Source organism: Psittacula echo (genome assembly GCF_963264785.1).
Source record: "Psittacula echo genome assembly, chromosome: 3".
NCBI classification, from domain to species: Eukaryota; Metazoa; Chordata; class Aves; order Psittaciformes; family Psittacidae; genus Psittacula; species Psittacula echo.
This window is the reverse complement of record NC_137736.1, coordinates 34,582,621-34,604,890: the sequence shown is the minus strand read 5'-3', so window position 1 is coordinate 34,604,890 and position 22,270 is coordinate 34,582,621. Positions and strand designations below refer to the sequence as shown.

Genomic DNA, 22,270 nt, shown 5'->3' with positions numbered 1-22,270 from the left:
ATAGGTCAGAGAAAGGGGAAAATCTGACCAAACTGACCCTAAGAGCAGGAGATCCTCACAGGATCCACCTGTAAATCTGTTCTCTGCTTGTACAGCACCAAGCACTAGAGGGCCCTAAAACTTCACAAGGCCTTCTGGTAGGTGACACACTACTGTCAGCACTTGTGTCACTTCTGTTTTGAGGTAACAGATAGAAAGCCACAAGTGAATTCAGCCTATAGAAGTAAAGTTAACATTGCTGTCAAAAGTACTTCAAGTAGTCTTTAAACACCTCTGACATTTGGCATAGGGAATATAATAAAGCCTGTGCTGACACAAGCAGCTCCAGAAAGAAGGCTAATAATACTAACTAAATCACTGCACCCTTTACTCATTTCCTAGCCTGCTCTTCCTTACCCTGTTAAAAAGCCTGCAAGACAAAGTCTAGGGAATTTGATTCCAAACTTCCTCCTCTAAGGGAAAAGATAAAATTAAAATAAATAAATAAGTAAAAAAAGACCAAAGGATCATAAATGAAAATTTCACAGAAAGCCAGGCAGAAAATAATTTTAATATACTCACCTATGGTAGCCTCAAGGCCCATTTTACTGACTGCAGAGAACATGTACAACTGTAAAGATGAAATAATGAGCATGCTGAATACCAACATACGGAGTAATCCTAAATTCCCCATTTTCCCCATGTTTTCCCATTTCCTCATGTTAATAGCAACTAAGATATTTTGTAGTTATGTGAAAGCTATTTCTAGATTTTACTAAATACACAGCAGGACTGTTTGATTGGACACAGGAGGGAGACAAGGGGTATGCTCCTATTCCCCAGTACATCCTTTAAGAAGAAAGGGCTGTTTTATGAGATTACTCAATTCTAAACTCTTAAACTGCCAGCTGTAACACAGCACAGAATACTGATCACAAAAGAATCAAAGAAAAATGCCAGTTTTCCAACAGTTACAGCACAGAAAATTTTGCCTTTAAGCAGCTAAAATTCTGGCTAAGAACTGAACATCAAATTTTACATGAGTGAAATTTTCCCACAAACAAACAACAACATGAGACTTTTCTGCTTGTTTGGTAAAGGCAGCCCCAATGTCTGTAACTGTTCACATGCTCAACCTTCATGCTGGCTTTTAACCTGGCTGAACTCTCTATATCCAAATTAGAAGATGCTGTCTGCAGAGCTTCCCAAGGAATGCTGTCAAAGTCTCAGCCACAGCTGTAAGAGAGGACCAAATTCTTACTGTGGGTGCTGCAAGCAATAACATCATTCCGCAGGTTGATGCCCTCTTCTCCAGCCTGTCTGAAATCAGGCCTGCCAAAATTCCACCTGAAAAAGACACAGGCGTGTGAGGAAAACACTCTGTGCATGTTTTACACAAAAGACATCAATTACACTTAATGAAACTCAACTGAGATTAAAACAACATGATATGACTTTCAATGCACAGCAGCACAGAGCATTAGACTGACAACATAATTCACACCTAGCAATATCCTTATTAACCCAGCTGGTTTTGACTAGGAAGATAACAGAAGCAGACAGTTGTTCTTCCTCACTATTTATTCCAAACAAATATCCAAGATGACAGGTTTTGGGGGCAGAATATAGATGGAAGTTCATAGAATTATATTTATAAATCATTGTTCTGATGGTTTTGAATGCAAAAACCTTTTTGCCAACTGCTAAGTGACCCCACTGCTGGCATTCTGGAATCCAGCTGTGCCCAGCTACTCACTGGTCTCTTAACTCTTCACATGCAAGAGTAAACTTGGTTCTCAAGTGCTCTGTCCGCATCGCAGTGCAACCAGGAGAAATGAGCTATTCCAGATCTTGTGGCAAATTAAATACTTTGTTTTCTCTCCAGGTGCTCACTCCAGGCTCTTAAATTTTCCCTACTTCTTGTGTTTGCCAGCAACTGTACACAGAAGTACTAATCAGAGCATGTGGCAGGAGGCAGCTGAAGGCCAGACGGAAGGAGCTGCCAAAATGATGTAAAGAGAACCTGGTACAGGGAGAAGGAAAGGAAGTTCTCTAGATTCTCCAGATTCCCAAATATTGCGGAGCCTGCCCCTCCCTTCCCAGCTGCCCAACTCCAAAGTGCTCATATCCTACTTGAATCTAAATGTAAGTGCCAAAGATCCGAGCAGCACATTGTTAAGCTTGTATTCAGAGGGATATAAGATGCTGCTGAAAGAAGTCACCCACATCTCTAAGGTTCTACTGACTCTGGCTTCTAGCTGTTAGGATGAAATAAGCAGTGAGAAATGGCAGAAGTCACATCCAGCACAAGACTGGAATAGTTACTGCAACGTACTTTGACATCTGCATCTTGAACTACCAAGGCCTCATAGGTCATGATCCAGTGAAAATTCTGAGTATCATGAACATCATTTTCCAATAGACTGAAACAGGGCTTATTTCCATAAGGAAAGTGGGAGAGGTAGAGAGGGGATGGGGGTGTGTGTGTGTGTCAGCTGGGCATCAAGATGATAACACTTGCTTCATTGTGAGCTATGCTGTCTGCACTGGCATAAACTTAATTATTCAGTGGTCACCTCACAAATTGCAAAGAAACGGTCTCACCCTTATTGTTACTACTATAATCTTCCAATTTTATCACATACAGTTTTATAAGGCATCAAAAAAAAAACCCCAAAACAAAACACCTGTGGCCATTCACTTCTGTGCCCACAAAAAATACACAACTATACCAGCTGGGATAATTCTGCTATACTAGAGTGACAAAAGAAAACAAAATGATATTTGGATATGCGGAGTGACCAGGACTCATGGGCTAGAGCTGATGGAGCTAAAAGATTCCATAATATTTGGCTTTTGGCTCTGTCACTTGTTCAGTCTGAAGGTATTTTGCTAGGCTTTCAATGTCCAACTCAACTCTCAGCTTAGTACCTTTACTGCCACTCTTCTTAAGTAGACATATGGCACAAGGACTAATAATAGTACCATAGCTTTTTCTAAACTGGTGTGATTAAGGATGAAATATAATATTAAACCTTACCAAAGATTCCACCCACATCAAACAGTGTAGAAAGGTCCCCAGCTCTTTTGGCATCAAGATGCTCTAGTGAGAGAAGTAAAACATTTGTCTCATTTCCAGACTATAAAACATAGAAACCTCACCACAGTCTTGTCATGTTAGAGTAAATGCATTTTACAGCAGTACTGTTTATAAACAGAATAAGCTACCATAAGGTGTCATTTTATAAGAAAAATAAGAATGTACCATAAGCAGGTATTCAGGGATACATGCTTTTGAATGCAACCACAGTAACAGCAAGACATTTTACCACTTTAACAAACATACAATCATAGAATGATTTGGGTTGGAAAGGACCTTCAAAGATCATCTAGTCCAACATGCCTGCAACGAAATAGGACATTTTCAACTGGATTAGATTGCTCAAAGCCCTGTCCAAACTGACATGGAACGTTTCCAGGTATGGGGCATCTACCACCTCTCTGGGCAATCTGTGCCAGTGTTTCACCACTCTCATTGTAAACAACTTCTTCCTTGTATCTAATCTAAACCTACCCTCTTGTAGTTTAAAACCATTACTCCCGTCCCATTTCAACCCTACTAAGAAGTTGTCCCCATCTTTCTTATAAACCCCCTTTAAGTAGTGAAAGGCCACGATAAGGTCTCCCCAAAGACTTCTCTCCAGGCTGAACAACCTCAACTCTCAGCCTTTCTTCACAGAAGTCACAGAGTGGCCCTTCTCCACCAGAGCACAGTAGAGGGAGAAAATCACTTCCCTCAACCTGCTGGTCATGCTTCTTTGGATGCAGCCCAGCATACAGCTGGCTTTCTGGGCTGCAAGTGCATACTGCTAGTGCACATCCAGCTTTTCATCCACCAGTGCTGCAAGTCCTCCTCCTCAAGATTGCTCCTCTCATTTATTTCAAGCTCATATTTCCAGATAGTTTGTACTCATAATTCTTTATCCTTTACTGTGATACTTACCTACATTGGTGATATAGAGAGGAAGCCAGAAGAGGAAAGTATAGCTCACCAACTTTGCAAACAGAAGACAAAGGGAGAACTCTATGACTCCCTGAGAGAATGAAGAAAGCAGGAAGTTAGCATTGTGGCAGAAGCTGCTATTTGTTTTCAAAGACCATTATAAAAATGGTTTCTAAGAAGCACTTAGGCTTTTTATTTTCTCTCAAGAATTTCCAAGAAGCATTCTTCCCCTGAGAGCTCAAAGCTTACAATCAGAGTAGACTGTGGTATTTTACTTTACTTCTCTTAATTGTACTGAATTGATTGAAGAGGGAACACTAAAACGAAGAGGAAGGATTTGATGCTGTTTGGGACACCTGCATCACTCATTTTCCTCATGTACAAAGTTTTTATATAGCGTTATAGCAGGTTTGGAGTGTATTCAAGAGAAGCTGGATTTTTTAGATCCTTCCTTCAGATGAGTCTAAGATTTCTCCCTTATTAACTCTTTGCAAAAAGACAGTCAACCAGTACATCACAGTTCAAATCACTATGTGGCAAGAGCACACTACAAACAGTGCATATGTCTATTTAAAATACTAATTTGTTCCATTCTTTTCTGCTGGGAACATGGACAGTACACTTGCAGAACAGAGCTGCAGCTAAACTGCCAAATTAACCTATCTTCATTCCCCTCATCATCTGATATATTTTTGCTTGAAACTGTATTTATTAAATCCCTGGTTTGGACACCACAATTATCTGCATGGACAGCACACATCTACGGCTGGCTATCCTTTACATACAGCCATAACCCTTCCAAACAAGAGGCAAAAAACAATATCACAGAGAGATTCCAGGTGGCAGCAGCAGCAGCAATTTTTCTACCCATTAATTGAGGACCAATCTGGTCCTGATGAGAAGATACAGGAATACAGTGGCTGAGTGCTAGGTATTTCTTCCCCTACCTTTATACCTGGTCCGAACCAATGTGCACATAATTCTGCTTGTGCATCCCATTGAAGCTGCTAGGCTTTAAGCCCAGAGGACAATAAAGGATAATAGTCCCTGGCTTAAACGGAACTTCAGGAAAACAGTAGTCCAAATGTTTGGGCTGTCTGAAACTTCTCAATATAAACCATACAAAAGATTTTAAAATTACAGCCACTCCTCACAGGACATTCCTTCCAGTCTTTCCACCAGCTTTGTTGCTCTCTGGACACATTCAAGGTCCTTCACATCCTTAAATTGTGAAGCCCAGCCTGCGCACAGTGTTCTAGGTAAGGCAGCACCAATGCTGAATACAGCAGGATAATCACCTCTTGACCAGCTCGTTCTGCTGTGCTTGATATATCCGAGCATCGTTAAGACATGACAGAAGGGCCCTGCCATAACATATGCACCAGAGATGCCAATCAAAGCTTGTGATGCAAAGTTAACCCCATCTGGCACTTCATTTAGAACTTCATGGAAATATGAATTCTGAGGAATAAACTTCTTAGAGGAACAGTCAAGATGTACAAATAAACGTACTCACAGGTATTCGCAAGGCCCCAAGGAAGCTGATAGCTGCTGTCCTGTGTCTGCCTTCCCCAGTGACCACAGTGCTGGAGTTCAGCGCCATACTACTATTTTCATTGTCAGTAAGTAAATGCTGCATCTCTGGATCCTGCGATTTCCCCCAGAAACACCATATGAAACAGAAAGGAATAATGCATTGAAACATATATCAGGGAATCAAATAATTCCATTTTTTTTTATCACAGAAAGTTACAGCTTTAAAAAATCTTTTTATTTGGATATATAGAGTTTATAGAGAGTAGAAAATATATACAGACTATTGGGTGAAAGAAGCCTGGTCGTTTATGTCTGAGTGCATACACTCCACTGTGGAATCAAAATTCTGTTCTATTCTGGAACAATTTCAAATTGCAAAAACCACATATTAGAGTACAATGGAATAAAACAAGTTCCAGCTTTCCCTTATGCCACTACATTAATACGGTTTAATTAAGACTGACAAGCTACTGAGTACTACAACACATTGCTGTACAAAAACATATATTATCTTCTGTTACAAACATTAAGCCCATTTTTCAGACTCTGTAACATCATCTTATTCACTGATTTAAATATAGGCCATCTTTCCAATTGAGTTTGGATACTGACTGCTTTATGCACTTATTTTTCACGTCTGTTTCATTTGAACATTACAATCCACAAATTATAAAAGCCTTACATACTACATACTGTCATCTTTCTCCTAATTCTTGTGCATTTGAAGGAAAAGCCTTAGTAAAGAATTAAGCCTCAAGTATGTATTTGGTTGTAGGTTACTAAGGATAAAATACTGGGCCATTCCACTTCCATTTTCCATGCCACTTCCACCAGATTAAAACTTTCTAATTAATATTTGGTAAGTTGATAGAGGAAGAAAGAAAAAATAACAATCAAGTGCTGGACAAATTCAATTTTACTATTTTACACTCAGTGATTCTAAATAAATTCTGGTTTTAAATAACTTTATTTAGGAGAAGACAAGGTAACTAGAAGTTTCCTAGAAGACTAGGGAACTATCTAGACACCTGAACCCAGACACTTGGCATAATTTTAGAAGCTACCATGCACATCCAAAGTTTTTGTGTAGGATTGGTAGATAGGAGGCAGGATTTACAGGAGACCCTGTAGCCTGATGAAGCATTATCTAGACGAGAGAAAAAACATCTAAGAACCTCTGACACGGCACTGTAAACTTACGTTATGGCACACGAGTCACTCCATCATCATCCAAAATATTTACCTTCTGTATTACTGAAGCAACTTCAAAACCTCAGCTATTTTAACAGTAGCAATTCAATTCATCAAGTATTAAGACTGAGGGAAAGGGGTAAAGAGAGTAAGGGGGAAAAGGGGAGCAAAAAAACCAAAGCCTTAAGGCAGTGAAGCTCCCCACTGGATTCAATGGAAGACACTTTTAGAGAGTGTCTTAAGTGAGTATCTATTGCACAATTTGCACAGCAAACTTAACCCAGATTGTCTGACGTAATGCTCCTCATTTCTCAGAGAGGCAGCTCTAAGCCTGCTTAGGAAGAGTGGATTAAATATTGAAGCAGAAGTGACCAAAGTCCAAATAATTTATTTAGCAACTCATGCTGTAAAGTTTTATTGACAATATGGGATTTTTATGCTGCACATAGCTAAATGATAAATAAAACCAGCATTTGTGCTTGGCTGAGACAACATTATTCAGCCTTGCCAGCTTGTCATAGAGTGTGATTAGGCATATGGCACACTCTTGATCTCTGGGGAAGGATTCATTATCCCCCAATTTTGTGTAATTTTTAAGAGGCCAACCTGATATAAGCAGCAATGAACACACAGGTGCGTATGCAGGTCACGCAGCCAAAAACACGTTCTGCTTTCAGTCACTGCATATCCTGAATATTTGCTTTCTTTTTACAGTAATTGAAGAGGTCAATGAAAAATCAGTAAAAGCTGCCATTCCAGTGTGCTTGGAGACCAGCTCATAAATGCAAAACATCTGCTGTTTGTACAGGCACAAAAGCTGACTGCGGTAATCAGCTCAGCATAACTGTAAGACAACCACTGTAAAAAGGAAAGATTTTCAACTCCACTTTGAGAGGAAAAAGATTATCTTCTGCCACTGGCAGAAAATCAGGGGATCCCAAACAGGGACAAAGATTTTTGATGTTTTTTATTAATTTATCTTTGAGCCTTGTTAAGACTCTGTATTACAAACATATAACTCAGCTGGCAGGATGAAGAAGGGGGGAATATTGACAGGATTGCCAGCAAGCACTTTCATGCTTTGCTGTCCATTGTTGTTTCTGTCCTGCTCACAAGGGAGAACCAGTCACCGTGTGTGGGGTACGTTTTCCTTGCCCACTTGTTATACAGACTCTTTGCACAGTCCTCTTATAGTAGAGGTACTAGTAGAGTTAGAAATCTTTGTCTACTGATTTGCTGACTGTGTTTTAGTTCTGTCTTCATGACTTGTCTAAAGACACCTACTTATAGTGTTACATCTTCTGCCCTTTTCTTCCAGTTGGTTATGAAATAATATTGCCAAATGGTTTCTAGGATGGAGACTGTTCTTGGGCAGCTCAAAATGAACATGAATAAAGTCAGTATAGAGGAGGCTTAAGCTGGACTGATGAAAATTATGAGTGAAATGCTTCCTTACCTAAAATTTCAAAACCTTTTCATCAACACTGATTAATACACTCTGTGAACACTCATTATTAATTCTACAGGCAAAGGATAAAAAGAACAGGAAGTTTCTATTTTCCTGTAAAAGTCTGAAAGCAGCTAAAAAAAATTATCCTCTCAGGATATGGTGTGCCAAGTGTACTGAATACAAAAACAAAATTTCAAATGGAAATTTTCAGTCAATGTCCATCCCAAGATAAAATGTCTTTTTGCTCATAAATGTGCAAATCCAGAATTCCGTTTCTACTGAGAGTTAATGGCACTTTCAGTTACAAGTTTTAAGCAAGATTTCTGTGAATAAGTGCTCATATTTAAGACTCTCTGTCTCCATGTATAATCTTATAAGTACATAAATCTATTACACTAAAAAGGGACAAATGTGAGACTGCAAGGACAAGACAAACATGATATAAGTAGTTTAAAGATTTCAAATGGGCTATCTTTAAAATTTGCAGTATACATCTTTCATGGAATATGAGGATCACAGGGTAAGACCAACTGAGCACACTACCTTATTCAGCTTGGTTTGCAGTATTTATACTAGATAACGCTTAGTTCCCTTGTCTGAAGTTAAATTTGTGTATGAAGATGGAAGTAGATTTCAGCATCATAAAAGGAAGAGTAATCTCTGTCAATAGTAAATCTACTGTAAATAGTTCATGTGAGCTTTAGCAAGTCTTCTATACTATTTTATAACAATACGTTTGTTATATTTTACCTGAGGTTTACTGGTTTCCTTAGTATTCAAGTTTGGCATCTGGACTCTGAATCGAGATGCACCATTCAGGAAGGCTTTAGAACTCTGGGAAAACAAAACAAAACAAACCCCTGTACTTTTGTTGCTTGTTTTTTTAAAGGATTGCATTAGTGTTAATCAGTTCTCTGCAACAAAAGTCTTAGTGCATTGCAATGTAAACATAACCCCAAATGGAACATCTTTAATCTAGTGACTGCACATTTGGGTTTTTAAAGTCCTTATGCAGACCTATAGCAATGTATATAAAATGCAATCACAAATTTACTTGAAGGCTAACTTCATACTGCTTTTATATAGAAGCAGCACACTTAATTCAGAACACAATCATGCCATTCTTAACTTCTATTGCTGCTTTGTCCGTTACTGAACTTTCATTGACATGGCAAACAGTTTTTTCTCTCTCATAAGCAGATGATCCTAGTAGCAACTACAGAAGCTGATTTATTTCAGGAAAACCTTGATTCTTCATTTCCCTGCCCCTCTGAGATTAAAGCTTACCCTTTAGCTTATGCTCACTGTATTCTTCTAACCCAGAAATAGACTGTGTTCTTGTAGGCAGGAGGGTTAATGAAGAGTCTGAGCATCTCCAGCATGCTCAGTAGAGAAACTGAAGCCCCAGATGAACCTGCTTCTTATACTTATTTATTTACAAGTGCACTACTGTATCAATTCACACCAAAAAGGCATTCATTGGAAAATATCATCCTGAGATCATTGGTCTGAAAAGATTTTCCAGGGACATTAAGGTTTGTCTGCCGAATTAAATATACAACTTCTAAGTAGGTTTGCAGTCAGGTACGTACAACCTATTGCTAAGATCTCAAGAGGTATTGTGCATTCCTCAGGGATGAGATATTTTTGTGTCTAATCACACTCTAGATGCCACATTAAAACACACAAACAAACCAACCCAACAAAACAAAAAAAAACCCAAACCCTGACCCAAATAATCCCCCAGAAACACCATCACAAATAAAAAAAGAATGCCAATCCTCACAGAACATTTTAATTCAAAATTAATCACTAGATAATTCTTCCTCAACAAAAATACAAGGGTATGTGTTGCAGAATTCTTTAGACAAACTGCCATTCATCAATGAAGTCCTTCTAAGAAGGCAAAAAACTTCTGAGGATAAATGAAAGTGAGAGCTGATGCATGAGCAGTCTTGGGCGTGCATTCTCCAAAGTAAACAAACAACACTCAAAGCCCCAGGATCCAATAAAACAGATTTCTAAATTATATCTTACATGAAATTAGGCTCTTGTCAAAAAACTCATTCATTGTAATCTGTGGGGAAGAAAATCCAGTATCTAGAGACAAGTCATCTACACCTTTATTCAGCAGCTCAGCAGAATAAAAAAAAATTAAAGACTTTTTCATTTGACTTCAAAAATAAGATATACTGGGGTAAGGAGGAAATGTCTGGGGAAAAGGACTAGACTGAGAGGCTGCACATTTAGTACTTAGACTTCTTTCTCCTTTTCAAAAGATAAGGATTGCAGCCTGGTATCTTTTAAATGCACTTTGTTACAGGAGTTTAAAAGAGCTGAATTTCCTGGAAATTGCAAAGTCAGGCTAAAGAAGTTCCTAGAACATACAGACAGGTCTGCATGAACATGCTGCTACTAACATGTTTACCTAGGGGAAAAAAAAAAAAGAAAGAGGTACAGGGAGAAAAGATGACAAGCAGTAAAAACAGATCTAAATCATTAAATTTCACAAATGCCATTAAATCTACTCTTTAACTTTCATTATGAAAGTGCAGCAATCAGCAATGCTTAATAAAGCACACTGATTTCTTGCTTGCATTTGTCATAGGTATAGCCCTTCAGAAAGTCATAGATTAAGCCTCTAATGCTAGCATTTAAAAGCACTTTATTGTACTCAAATATTTGTTTTGAACAAATTTCAGAGTCATGAATCAGAGCCAAGGTGAATAGAAGCAAATGAAGCACAGCCTAGGAAATTAGTGAATAAAGAATAAGATGGCACATTCAAGGCTCTATGCCTGCTTCTCCGTCTGTGCTTCTGTACAACTCAATGAAATCAGATTATTCACCACTACAAACTCTGTAGGAATATTTGGCTCACGATCATGCTGCAAATAAACAGTAGACTAAACTCATCCAAGATAGTGATATCATACAGAGATGAATCTGATCTACAAATCTTAATATAAATCTACCCTAAGTCCTTCCCTTATATTAAGCATTTATTTTAGTTGTGCTTAAATTTAACTGGCCTCATTCTTCCACAATGAGGTTCGACTTTTGGCACCAGCTGGCAGAGCTGCCTGCACCTAACCATCCGTCCAAAATAACCTACTAGGCCTTATGAGCAAAGTAAGTGTATATGTTTCTTTAAAGGTTTTTTAAAACATTCTAACATTTCTTACTATATGCAAAGGCACACAGGTTGCTCAGGTTGTCGCTGAGATGACTGAGCAAATAGGGACAGCTAGAATTTTATGCCTGCTAGCAAATTCTACCTTTAGTACTACATGGCTAAATGTTTTTGCTCTCAGTAATAACACAGACTGTTTTACTACACGAACCTTCCCTCACTTAGCAATCAGTTTTCTTTACAGTCAGACCTTGTCATCACCACATCTGTATTTGTAGGAGATCATCTTGAACTTCTTTTTTACCTTATTAATTTCCTTAACTTCTAAAACCATTTTCCCTGCAATGAACAGACGCTATGAGCCCTATTCACTAAGGATTTAAAATCCATTCTACTTTGCAGACCACAAGGTCTGAAGAGAGGTATTTGAGCAATTCAAATGGCACACAGCTTCCTAAAACAATGGCAAATCTTAAACTGAGAAGGTTCAAGGCAGGTGGGGAAGCGCTTTTATAAACCTCTTGTGAGATTTACAATGTGAATATATTGAATAGGAAGAAGTGATGCCTTTTGCTCTGGAGAGCAAGGTTTCCAAGGAAACAGAAGGCCAAATGCATCCCTACAGACTGAGACTGTGCCTGAAGCAGTGATCTTGCTGGTGCCCTAGAGAAGGTTAGGTCAAAAGGGTGGTGAATGGAAGGGAGAGGAAGCTTCTAAAATACTGCATTTTGGTTTAAAATATCACAGCAACTAGATATTTAATGTCAAGTATTTTCCATAACAGCTCTTTGAATCATATGAGCACCATATGGTGCAAAACTCTTTAGCTATGCTTTCCAGTAAAAATGTATTTGAAACAAATAACAAACATTTACTTCCATAAAGCTTAACAGCTAATTCTGTAAACATTATGTTCTAGCTATTATAAACAGCAACTGAAATGTTCATAGGAACATTTCTGAGCTACATAAAAGCCAAGGGAAAAAATGCCTCCTCTGTTACGATACTTGACAGACATTACCTTTATGAAATGAAAGAGAATTAAATGAAAAATACAGAGCACTTTGTAAGTACACCTTATCTCACAGTAACAAACTAAGAATAGGAGTTCCACAGACCAACAGTAGTATTCAGAAGCTTTATCAGAATTATTTTATATGAGGAAAAAAACCCCAAAACATTAACTTGCAAAGAAGAGAGAACACAGACTAGAAAAATTGTGTTCAGTTACTATTCGAGAAGAAGAGGGCAGTTAAAATGTAAAAAGCCATCTATGTGAAACTATTGGGGGGTGGTAAAAACCACAGCAATCAACCCTATACCATCCACCTGTAAGACTTGCAACTAAAAGGTTTAGTTCACATAAACCTACATGTGCAGACAATCTCCACACATAATCCCACACCACTGGAAAACATGTGGGATTGATTCCCTTAGGACCTTTCCTCCAATACTTTCCTCAATAGCCCTGATTTGCCCTCACACACGGGAAACCTGAAGACCTTCTTTGCTAAGCTCCCCTTACTATCTGTGGCAGACCTCATTTCCCACAGGTCCCTGGGAGTCAAAGGAGAAACAGCATGGAGCAACACACTGCTCTAGGTTTTGGTTACAATAGAGACAAACATATACCAGAGCATTATGGAATATGAAACAGAGATGAACCTGCAAACTCTTAAATGAAACTAAGCTACAAATTACTCTTACAGGAAGTTATACTCAGCTGGTCTTCTTCCTAATGCTCTCTTTTTTGTTCCCCTTTCTTGTTTTTTGTTTTTCTCTCATTCTATCTGAATTGCCCCCCTCTTCTTGGGGCACAGCCACACAAGGCAAGAAAGGAATCATCTCACGCGGTATCTGAAACTTTCTAAGGCACATCTTTTGCCATTGACACAGCTTCCTACATTAGTCGGAGTACCTAAAATGTCTCATGAACTTCTATTTCAAAAGCATTGGGCAAACACCTTGGTACCAGAGCTGAATCACTTCCAACCTACTTTTAAAATAGTGTTTGAACAACCTTACGCTAATACTTACAGAGAAAGCTTTCCTTTTTGAAAAAACTAAAAAAGTTATGAGTTTTGCTCTGGCACAAGGAAATATACATGCAGTGTTCCACAACCCTGAGAAAGCTTAGATGTTTTCACACACACAAACACACACTTCAATCCCGCTTCAAAAATGCCTTAAGCAGCCAATCTCTGATGCTGGATTTTTAAACTCTTGTGTCAAGAGCTGCATTCTCCCTTGTGATCCATGCAGTATGCATTCCACAGTTCGCGCATGTAACAGTATATTTAGAGCTTAGTGAAGTTCACTACCTTGCCAAAATTTAAGCCCTTGAAGTATAAGATCTCATACAATGGCAAGATCTACTGCCTTGATGCCAGTAAAACGTGATCAGTGCATTCTAAAACTCACTGTATAATTAAAAAAAAAAAAAAAAAAAATAAAAAATCTATGCATAAACAGCTTCTCCATCCTTGAGGATTTGGAATTTGCAGGCAAACCTTAAGCAATTTGATCCTATGTCAAATTTAGACCTACTAGGAGCAGAGGATAGGACCATACAATGTCCAGGAGTCCTGTTCCTTCCAACCTAAGTTATTCTGTGATGCCACAAAAACTAAGCATTGATTGGTTATGTGACCCATACCACGAAGCACTAATTATTTCTCTCCCTTTCACGGCTCTTCATTAATGTCAGTTTTGGTTAACTAAAGGCCATATTATATCATGACTAAACTCACTGTCACAGACTGACTGCTCCAGTCCCTTTATAACCACCCCTTGCTTCCTCTTCTCCCTAGCCATGTGCTCCTACTGTACTTTCCTGTAAATCCCACTTTCCATTCCCCAGCCCATCAATGCATGGTTCATTGACACTATCTCAGCAAAAGGGCCGTTTGCTCTTTCTGCAATGCCTAATGCAGGGTTCTCGGAATATGGCTGGCAGCTATGTCATCATGCTATACCTAGGCAAGGAAAGCAACAGCAGGAGATAGGCCAAAATGCTCTGAAGATACACAGGAAGACTGAGGGAGAGTAAGAAGACTCAAGAATGATGAAGAGTTTTTAACTGTTTTACTGAAGTAAGATCATCTGTTCCAAAACTTTAGTTAAAACAAACTCATTCACCTCCTGATTCACATTGCTTTGGTAGAAAGTAAGCTACTGGCTTAGCAGGGAAGCATAGAAGACCAATATTCCCTGAAGCATAGGGTCAGTTATAACAGCCTAGCACAAAAGGGCCACACAAATTATCTAATTGCCAGAACTATCATAACGAATATATGCATTAGGAGGCAAAAATCAAAATAGAAAAAGCATTCACTTACACTGGGTAGTGTGCAGGAGCAACTTATATCTTTAGGATCTGAAATACAATACCACACATAGTTAATAATGAAAATAAGCATAATGAATACCTCTTAAAACACTGACCAGTAGTGTGATTTACTGATAATAAATGAGTAGTTAGATAACACAGAAATAGTCCTGGTAGAAATGTGTAACTGTAACTTTACAGAAAATGAAAAGGGTGCTGTTGTACTCTTCCCATACTATAACCACATTAAGTACTATTCTGGCAGTCCAGCTCATTACAGCATTCTACTTATATCTGAGTAATTTTTTACTTCCTGAGTTAGGCCAATTACAGTAAAATAAGCAATCATAAGAGTCTATGCAGGGCCGAGATCGGGCACTCCCTTTTATTTTCTACTTTAAAGTGAGAAAAGTTCCTCTATCAGCAGACTTCTGTATTTCATAGCACACAATATGCATGTCACAGGTTGAATGGTAGCACAAAATATACTGCAGATAGTTGGGATGTTCTGCTAAGATACACTTGAACAATTTATACAGACAGGGAATTAATGACTGAATTCTGAAGTCTTATTCTCCCAGGTATACCAGAGTCTGAACAGAGATACTCTTCAGACATACACGGGTTCTTCTCCATGTAGTATTCTAGATAGAAGTTCTTTAAGTATCATCAAAGCTTGAGGAATATACTTTGCACTGGGCCATTTAGCTTAAACAGATGGTGTTCTTCACCCATAATGAGCCCTCCATGGTTCTATTCCATTAAAACACTTACGTTCAATAAGAAACAGGAAACAAACAATTCCCATCACAGCAATGATAACACCAGGCACCATGAAGGAGAGACCCCAACACGTAGACACCCAATAAGCAGCAATTAAGGATCCCAAGATATTTCCCACTGAAGTGTGTGAATTCCAGACTCCCATGATCAAACCTCTCCTGAATTAAAAAAAAAACCAACAAAAAACCAAAAAACAAAACACAAAAAAATCTTATTATTCCAATAATAAGCATTACTATTTTGAGAAAAGTGTATCAAAAATAATTGTTCATCTGGGGTGTCAGTGAAATATTTGCAATCTTATTGTTCTTTAACTGACCACTTCTTTATGCTACAGTCTTTCATCTGGCGATTTCAAAGACACCTAAATATTAATAGAAGTGTTATAAATACTTCTCTGTGCATGACACAATTCAGCCTGCATTTAACTGCATTTAAAGGCACTGCTAGGGCTTGTCTATTTCTGAACAGTTTCTTTGATAAAAACAAGTATGCAGATGTTGTGCAGCATGTGCGTGATAAGACTCTTGCTTCTGGGAATGAAAGTCCCCCTGCGTTTTTGTGTTTACATTGCACCAATAACTTCATCTTTTCTGGATATGTCAGATTTATCATGCAGAAGAAAACAATCTGTACAGGATAAGCAGAACAAATTCAGTATTTTCTGATCACATTCTGGACTTGCTAGGCACTAGAAGATAACACCTGCATAAACCTGGATAACAGACACATCAAACTGCTGTCTGCCTGGAAATCACAGATTAAAGCTGCTGTAGAATAGCTCCAGCCGAGCTAAAATAAGCCATCAAAATACTGCTGAAGTCATGACAGTTAATAGGTTTTTCCCGTGACTTACAAGGAAAGAAAACTGCCTTGCCTTCAGCAGGAGTCTACCTGGAACAACCTAATTTTAACTAACCCAGGCCTTTTCCTTTGGCTGAGACAAGATTTAAGAGGCCTGCTCATGTTACACAAAACACACAGCAAAATAAAAACAAGAATCAGATCACTGACATTCAAACCAGAGCCCTATCCATCAGTTCACTATGCAGCCTCCTAAAAGCAAAGGCTGTTGCTTGTGCACAAAGCAAAATCTGCATAAATGTAATTGTTTTGCACAGGCTCGCTAAAGCTGTTTAACACTGTATGATGGTTATCATTCTCTGCATTTTGTAACATTCATCACAAATGCTGCAGGGACTATGGAAAACCACTCTGAACCTACACCTTCTTAACTATGCTTTGATTTTATGTAGAAAGCATATACTTAGTTTCCTTATGTCCTTCTCTTCAACTAATTGTCAATAATGTTCATTCAATGGTACGTATCTACAACGGATGGCACTACAGTGGCATTATTATATGCTACATGCATCAAACATTGAATTTAGCATGCAGCTCTTGAAAAATTTAAGGAAAACTCCTGTATGACATGACAAAATAAACATTATGAGTGATCTCTATGCAGGATTAAAGGGGGGAAGAAAAGGAGGTGATTTAAAGAAAATGACAAAAAGAAAGGTTAAATCAATTGACGCAGGTAGTTTTTAAATTGTAATTTTTGAGTTTCTGTAAGTTGGTTAGAAAAAAAAAAAAAAGATATTAGGCAAAAAGATACTTTTAGAGTTACACACCAAAACTGCTTTGAAACACAAATGAAAACATAGGAAATTCCAAACTACAGTGGCATGATAACAGCCTTCATTGAAAATAGTTTTAGACTGCTAATATTTGCTAGAATTATTCTTAATTCAATTCTGAAATATTTCACCTGAAAAGCTAAACATCAGACTAAAGAGCTACCACAAAAATCTATTCTGATATGAGGAAGAGTATTTCAAATCAATGTATCAAAGATCTACCTAACTGCTTGTTTCATCCCCAGAAAACATTGAAGCAAAAGAAAGATATTTAAATTGCTTATAATATTACAGCTCAGAATGTGTCAATTTGTACTTCCAAAACTTTGGATTATGTATTATTTACCTTCCTTTTCCAAACCAGTTGCCAATACATGTAACAACACTCGGCCAGCCAGTAGTCTGCACCAACCCATTAGCTATCTGAAAGTATATAAAAATAATAATAAATAAGCATTGCCTATAATAAATCAGGTTCCTAAGTAATTCCTGCCGAGTGCTGCATTGGGAAAAGGAAGCCTGCACAAACGCTTTGAATTCAGAAATTTAGTGGGGGTTTTTGAAAATATTCTTTTCCAAAAATAACCAAGTTACAAAGTTTCAGAGAGACTCTTCCCTCTACCTACATCTCTCCAATTATGTGTGATTTAACACAAAATACTTTGATTCAATCACATGCTTATCAAATCACACTGCACTGAACTGAACAGAGAAATGAATTCCCACATTCAAACAGCAACATAATATTTATCTCAGTTTGAAAATACAGCAAAGCATATCTGCAACCAAATAAAGCAAGGAAAAATAAACTTTTGGGGAGACTGGATAACTTTGAACATTAAGCTTAACAGACACCTGTAAATGAACTGAGAAAATTACTATATTCAGCCTGAAGTAAGAACTATTTCAGCCTTCATGTTGCACAGATCATAATCCCAACTCATCTCAACTCAACTCCTAAAAAGCATTTTATCTAGAATTATACATTAAGACAGAGATCGCAGTGCAGTAATTCATAGAATCATGGAGTGGTTTGGGTTGGAAGGGACCTTAAAGAACATATAGTTCCAATCCCCTGCCAAGGGCAGAGACACCTTACACTAGACCAGGTTGCTCAAGGACCCATCCAGCCTGGCTTTAAACACTGCCAGGGATGGGGCAGCCACAGCTTCTCTGGGCAACCTGTACCAGTGACTCACCACCCTCACAGTAAAGAATTTCTTCCTAACAGTGAATCTAAATCTACATGTACAATGAGCATTCAAACATGCAATGAAGCAACCTCACTCTTCCCAACAAAAAGCCAATTAGGCTGGCAGTACAAGACCACCCATGGTATTTTCCAGGATTTACTGACCACATCACATGGTGCAGCACTGGTAGAGATTGTTAGCTTAACCCTAGAGGAGACAGCTCCTGTCTTGGAAACCACATGAGCCAAGAGTGCTGGGGCAGTGACATGATTAAATGGATGATTTGGTGAAATGGTTATTAAAGCTTGCAGTACCAAAGTTAGTATTGCTGCACTATCATGTTGCACAATGCCATGCAAACATGCCAGTGGTGAAAGTGCTACTGCAGTGGCACAAAGAAAGGGGCAGAGAAAGGGGCAGTGCAAGGTGCAGGCCTGTCCAAAATGACTCAGAAATGCTAACCATATCCTGGTCCTGATCTACATTTCATTTTAGATCAGTGGTAAATATTCTTGTGACACTTGATTAGATCTACAAGGGCTCTGAAAAATCCCACACAACAAATCTCATTGCAGAAGCTGCCTGTTCTCAGCCACACTGATGTGGGAGACTGTTCATCATTAGCAGTATAAATGTAATTTTCCTGCAGAGAAAGCCAGGATGCGTCACTCGGGTCTTGGCAGACTGACAAAAGTGAATACTTTTGTTTTAAAGCTTGCCCATATTTAAGCTTGCAAAGATTTGATCACTAACTTGACACAGACTGAAACACTTTCATTTGTTTTCAAAGATTTCTTCCACTAAAAAAACACTTTTCCAAAATAAAATCTGGGGCTATCCACCCTATCATTTCTGCCTGTCACCAACAACCATGTATTCCAGCATTCATATCCTTCCATCCAGCCACTAATCCCTGTTTACAACTGAAAGAAGGAAAACCAATACAACACTAAACAGCACCATGGAAACCCAAGAGTATTGAAATAATATCGTGCCTACCTGGGCCATTATGTAAAACCACAGATTATGTATATTACAGAAATAACCCAATCCAAACATTGCAGTGAAGAGTCCGCTAGCAAGCATCCCGACTGTCAGATAGTACCGGATAGGTAGCCGTTCTCCTATTAGTCCACTTGGAATGTGGAAGGAAATAAAAAGAAGGGCAGTAATTAAAAATGAGATCATATCCCAGGCCTTCACAAATCAAGAATATTTTATGTTGCTTAATTCTGGTTGAGGAGAAACTTCATTGGTAACTGCTGTTTCCCTTCACAGCAGTAAATGAGCAATTTTTAGCACTTGACAGGAAAAAAAACAACAAACATTTCATCTTCACTAGTACTGACATCTGCACAGTCATCTTTCAGGGAGATGCTCAGCTGGAGCACATTGGAAGTCATTTATAGAGTAATTTTCCAAATGATCCCTAAGGTGAGGCACGTCTTCAGCCGTTTAAAGTGAGACTTGTCTCCCTTGCTAATGATTCTAGTTTTGAAGGTTCTGGGTAGAGTCAATAAAAAGGAGCATATCCAAACAGCAGCCAATATTGCACATTTTAAGATGAGTTAAGCTTCTGTGCATTGACTATAAAGAAAACTGGGACAATCAGTCCCGTCCATGTGTGCAGGTTGGAGACTGATAAAGTTTGAGGACATATATTCCTTCATATTCCATAGGAAGGAAAGACAGGCTAGATGGCAAGTTGTAAAGCATTCCTGCACTAAGCAGGATGGGTGCAGGTAAGAAGCTTTCTATATGCCAACAGGTATGATACTGCTGGGGACTCAGGATGACATGAATTTTTTCCCCTTGGCAACCAAATTCTTACTCTTTTCACCAGAAACTTTGCAGTAGGAAAAGGACAATATCTCAGTAGTAGTACAGCCTCATAAATGAACAATAAGCGATAAAGCAGGTTTCCAAGACAGTGATGCTTACCTTAAATACATCCCAACTGCATATGCACACAGAAATGAGTAATCCAGTGCTCCCAGTAATTGCTTGTAGTTGTTCTTATCTAAGAATAATTTTCAAACCAAATTATCAGTTTAGATGTATCAATAACTTCCCACCCATTTTTACATGTTACTGAACATGCACTGACATTTAATTTTCATAAGGCACTTTTAGATGTAAGCGTGGACTTTAAAAAATATTTTATTTAACAAACAAAACCCTCAAATCCTTTTACCACTGACCCTTTTGTCTGCAACATACTAGGAAAACACTAGGAAAACCCATTCTTAATTCCATCTTATTCAAAACAGCGTTTTGGAAGAGAAGAGCGTAAGTTTTTAGCAAGGTGCCGCCTTCTTATAGGTCCTTAGACAAACAAAAACCCAAACAGTAAAGGACTTACTAAAAGTGGAAAGATGTGTTGCAACTGTGTGAGGTCCCAACAGTCAAAATGGCTAAAAAAATGCATCATCATACATGCTTTTAAGGAATCAGTTTAATATCTTTTTGAAATGGTTAAAGATTTCTGCATTTCATTTTCCAGCTACTCAGAGATAGACATCTTGTTTAATAGAAAGCCAAATAGGGTTCTGCTTTGTACAGCAAATGACCATAATTACAACTAAATAGGACTTTCAGGCAGGGCAGAGGGAGCAGGAGGGACTCCACCCAGATAGAAACACCAAGTATAGTCTCAAGAGACCTGAGGTCATACTAAGAAAGACTGTCTATTTGCAAGGAGCTCTAATTCCCATTGACTTTGAGAATAAAATCACAGTTATTAAACCATTCCTTCTTTCAGTGTTACTCTTGGCTTGCCAGATATGTTGCCTGAAAAACAGAGCTGAAAGAACAAGTCTGGAGTGTCATTCCAAAGGAGTAGCTTTGCAATAATCTGTGTTTATGGGAAAAGGAAGACACTGGAGCTCAGAAGTCTCCATTAAGATAACTAACCAGTGTTTTAGACAAGCAAACACAGACTCCCTTTGATACAGGGACAAGAAACAGCAAACAAGTTTAACTGCATCCAAACGCATTTGGAAACCTGTAGGACCAAATAATTTCACTAGACTGATTACCTCAAACCAGGCAGTTAATATACAGAATTTTGCCCACAGAAAATGCAGAACTCAGATCTTTAATTACCATTGAATAGAGTAGGGCTTTTTTAATGGCTAATTAAAGAGTAATTAGACTAGATGGCTAGATAGAATGGAGTGGACTGGCATATCAACAGAATGGACTATTCTACTTCACTGATGTTCTTGGCAGTGATAAAAGTGTCAAAGAATGATTCAAAACCTCTATTAAATTCAAATACAATTAAACTCAAATTCAATTGTAAGTAGGCAAATATTTTTTTCTATCTAAGTGAAAGGCCAGCTTCATAAGCTATTCCTTAAGTTGTCAACTCTATTCTGCAAGTCTACCATTTTTCTCCATTAAAATGGGGAGACAAATATTCCTTCTGGCAAATAAGGACTCTGAAAAGTTCCAAATTAGATAAACACCGAGTAATTTTATTGAAATGATTGCTGGACCTTGACTTAAACCAGAAGAAAATTATAATGATTAATTTTATTCTTCACCTTTTTTTTCCCTTAATAACATTCTAAAGATATATAACAGAATCATAGAATGGTTTGGGTTGGAAGGGACCTTAGAGATCATCTAGTTCCCACCCTCGTGTCATGGGCAGAGACACCTTCCACTAGACCAGGTTGCTCCAAGCCTCATCCAACCTGGCCTTGAACACTTCCAGGGATGGGGTATCCACAGCTTCTTTGGGTAATCTGTGCCAGTGCCTCACCACCTTCACAGAAAATCCCATTTTCTGACTGAGAACTGATCTACTGAAACCATCTTATAGCTATAACAGGTAAAATAATTTCAGTTATTTAGGTAACATTAAATAGTAAAGACATTATAAATCACCACTTAACTTTCTTTTATAAAAATATCAGTGAGAACATGGAAAACAATACACCCCTCCCATACACATCTCCTGAATCCTTCCACACATGAAGAAGAAATAGCAAGAGGCAAATAATATAATTATGAATATCAGCTCATTA

The 22,270-nt window shown here is 38.2% G+C and overlaps 1 protein-coding gene across 1 annotated transcript in view; it reads right to left on the bottom strand.

The window, feature by feature from the left end:
- The window catches only part of SLC37A1 (solute carrier family 37 member 1), a gene marked incomplete at both ends in the record, with an annotated part of 30,124 nt that overhangs the window by 4,983 nt on the left and 2,871 nt on the right, over positions 1 to 22,270 (bottom strand). Inside the window, 12 exons of the mRNA XM_080613512.1 lie at positions 562 to 610; positions 1,241 to 1,326; positions 3,020 to 3,082; positions 3,983 to 4,073; positions 5,499 to 5,630; positions 8,910 to 8,993; positions 11,009 to 11,047; positions 14,631 to 14,668; positions 15,395 to 15,561; positions 17,390 to 17,466; positions 19,236 to 19,371; positions 20,178 to 20,256. Of these exons, the coding sequence (XP_080469638.1) occupies positions 562 to 610; positions 1,241 to 1,326; positions 3,020 to 3,082; positions 3,983 to 4,073; positions 5,499 to 5,630; positions 8,910 to 8,993; positions 11,009 to 11,047; positions 14,631 to 14,668; positions 15,395 to 15,561; positions 17,390 to 17,466; positions 19,236 to 19,371; positions 20,178 to 20,256 (1,041 nt within the window). The remainder of the gene's footprint in view (positions 1 to 561; positions 611 to 1,240; positions 1,327 to 3,019; positions 3,083 to 3,982; positions 4,074 to 5,498; positions 5,631 to 8,909; positions 8,994 to 11,008; positions 11,048 to 14,630; positions 14,669 to 15,394; positions 15,562 to 17,389; positions 17,467 to 19,235; positions 19,372 to 20,177; positions 20,257 to 22,270) is intronic.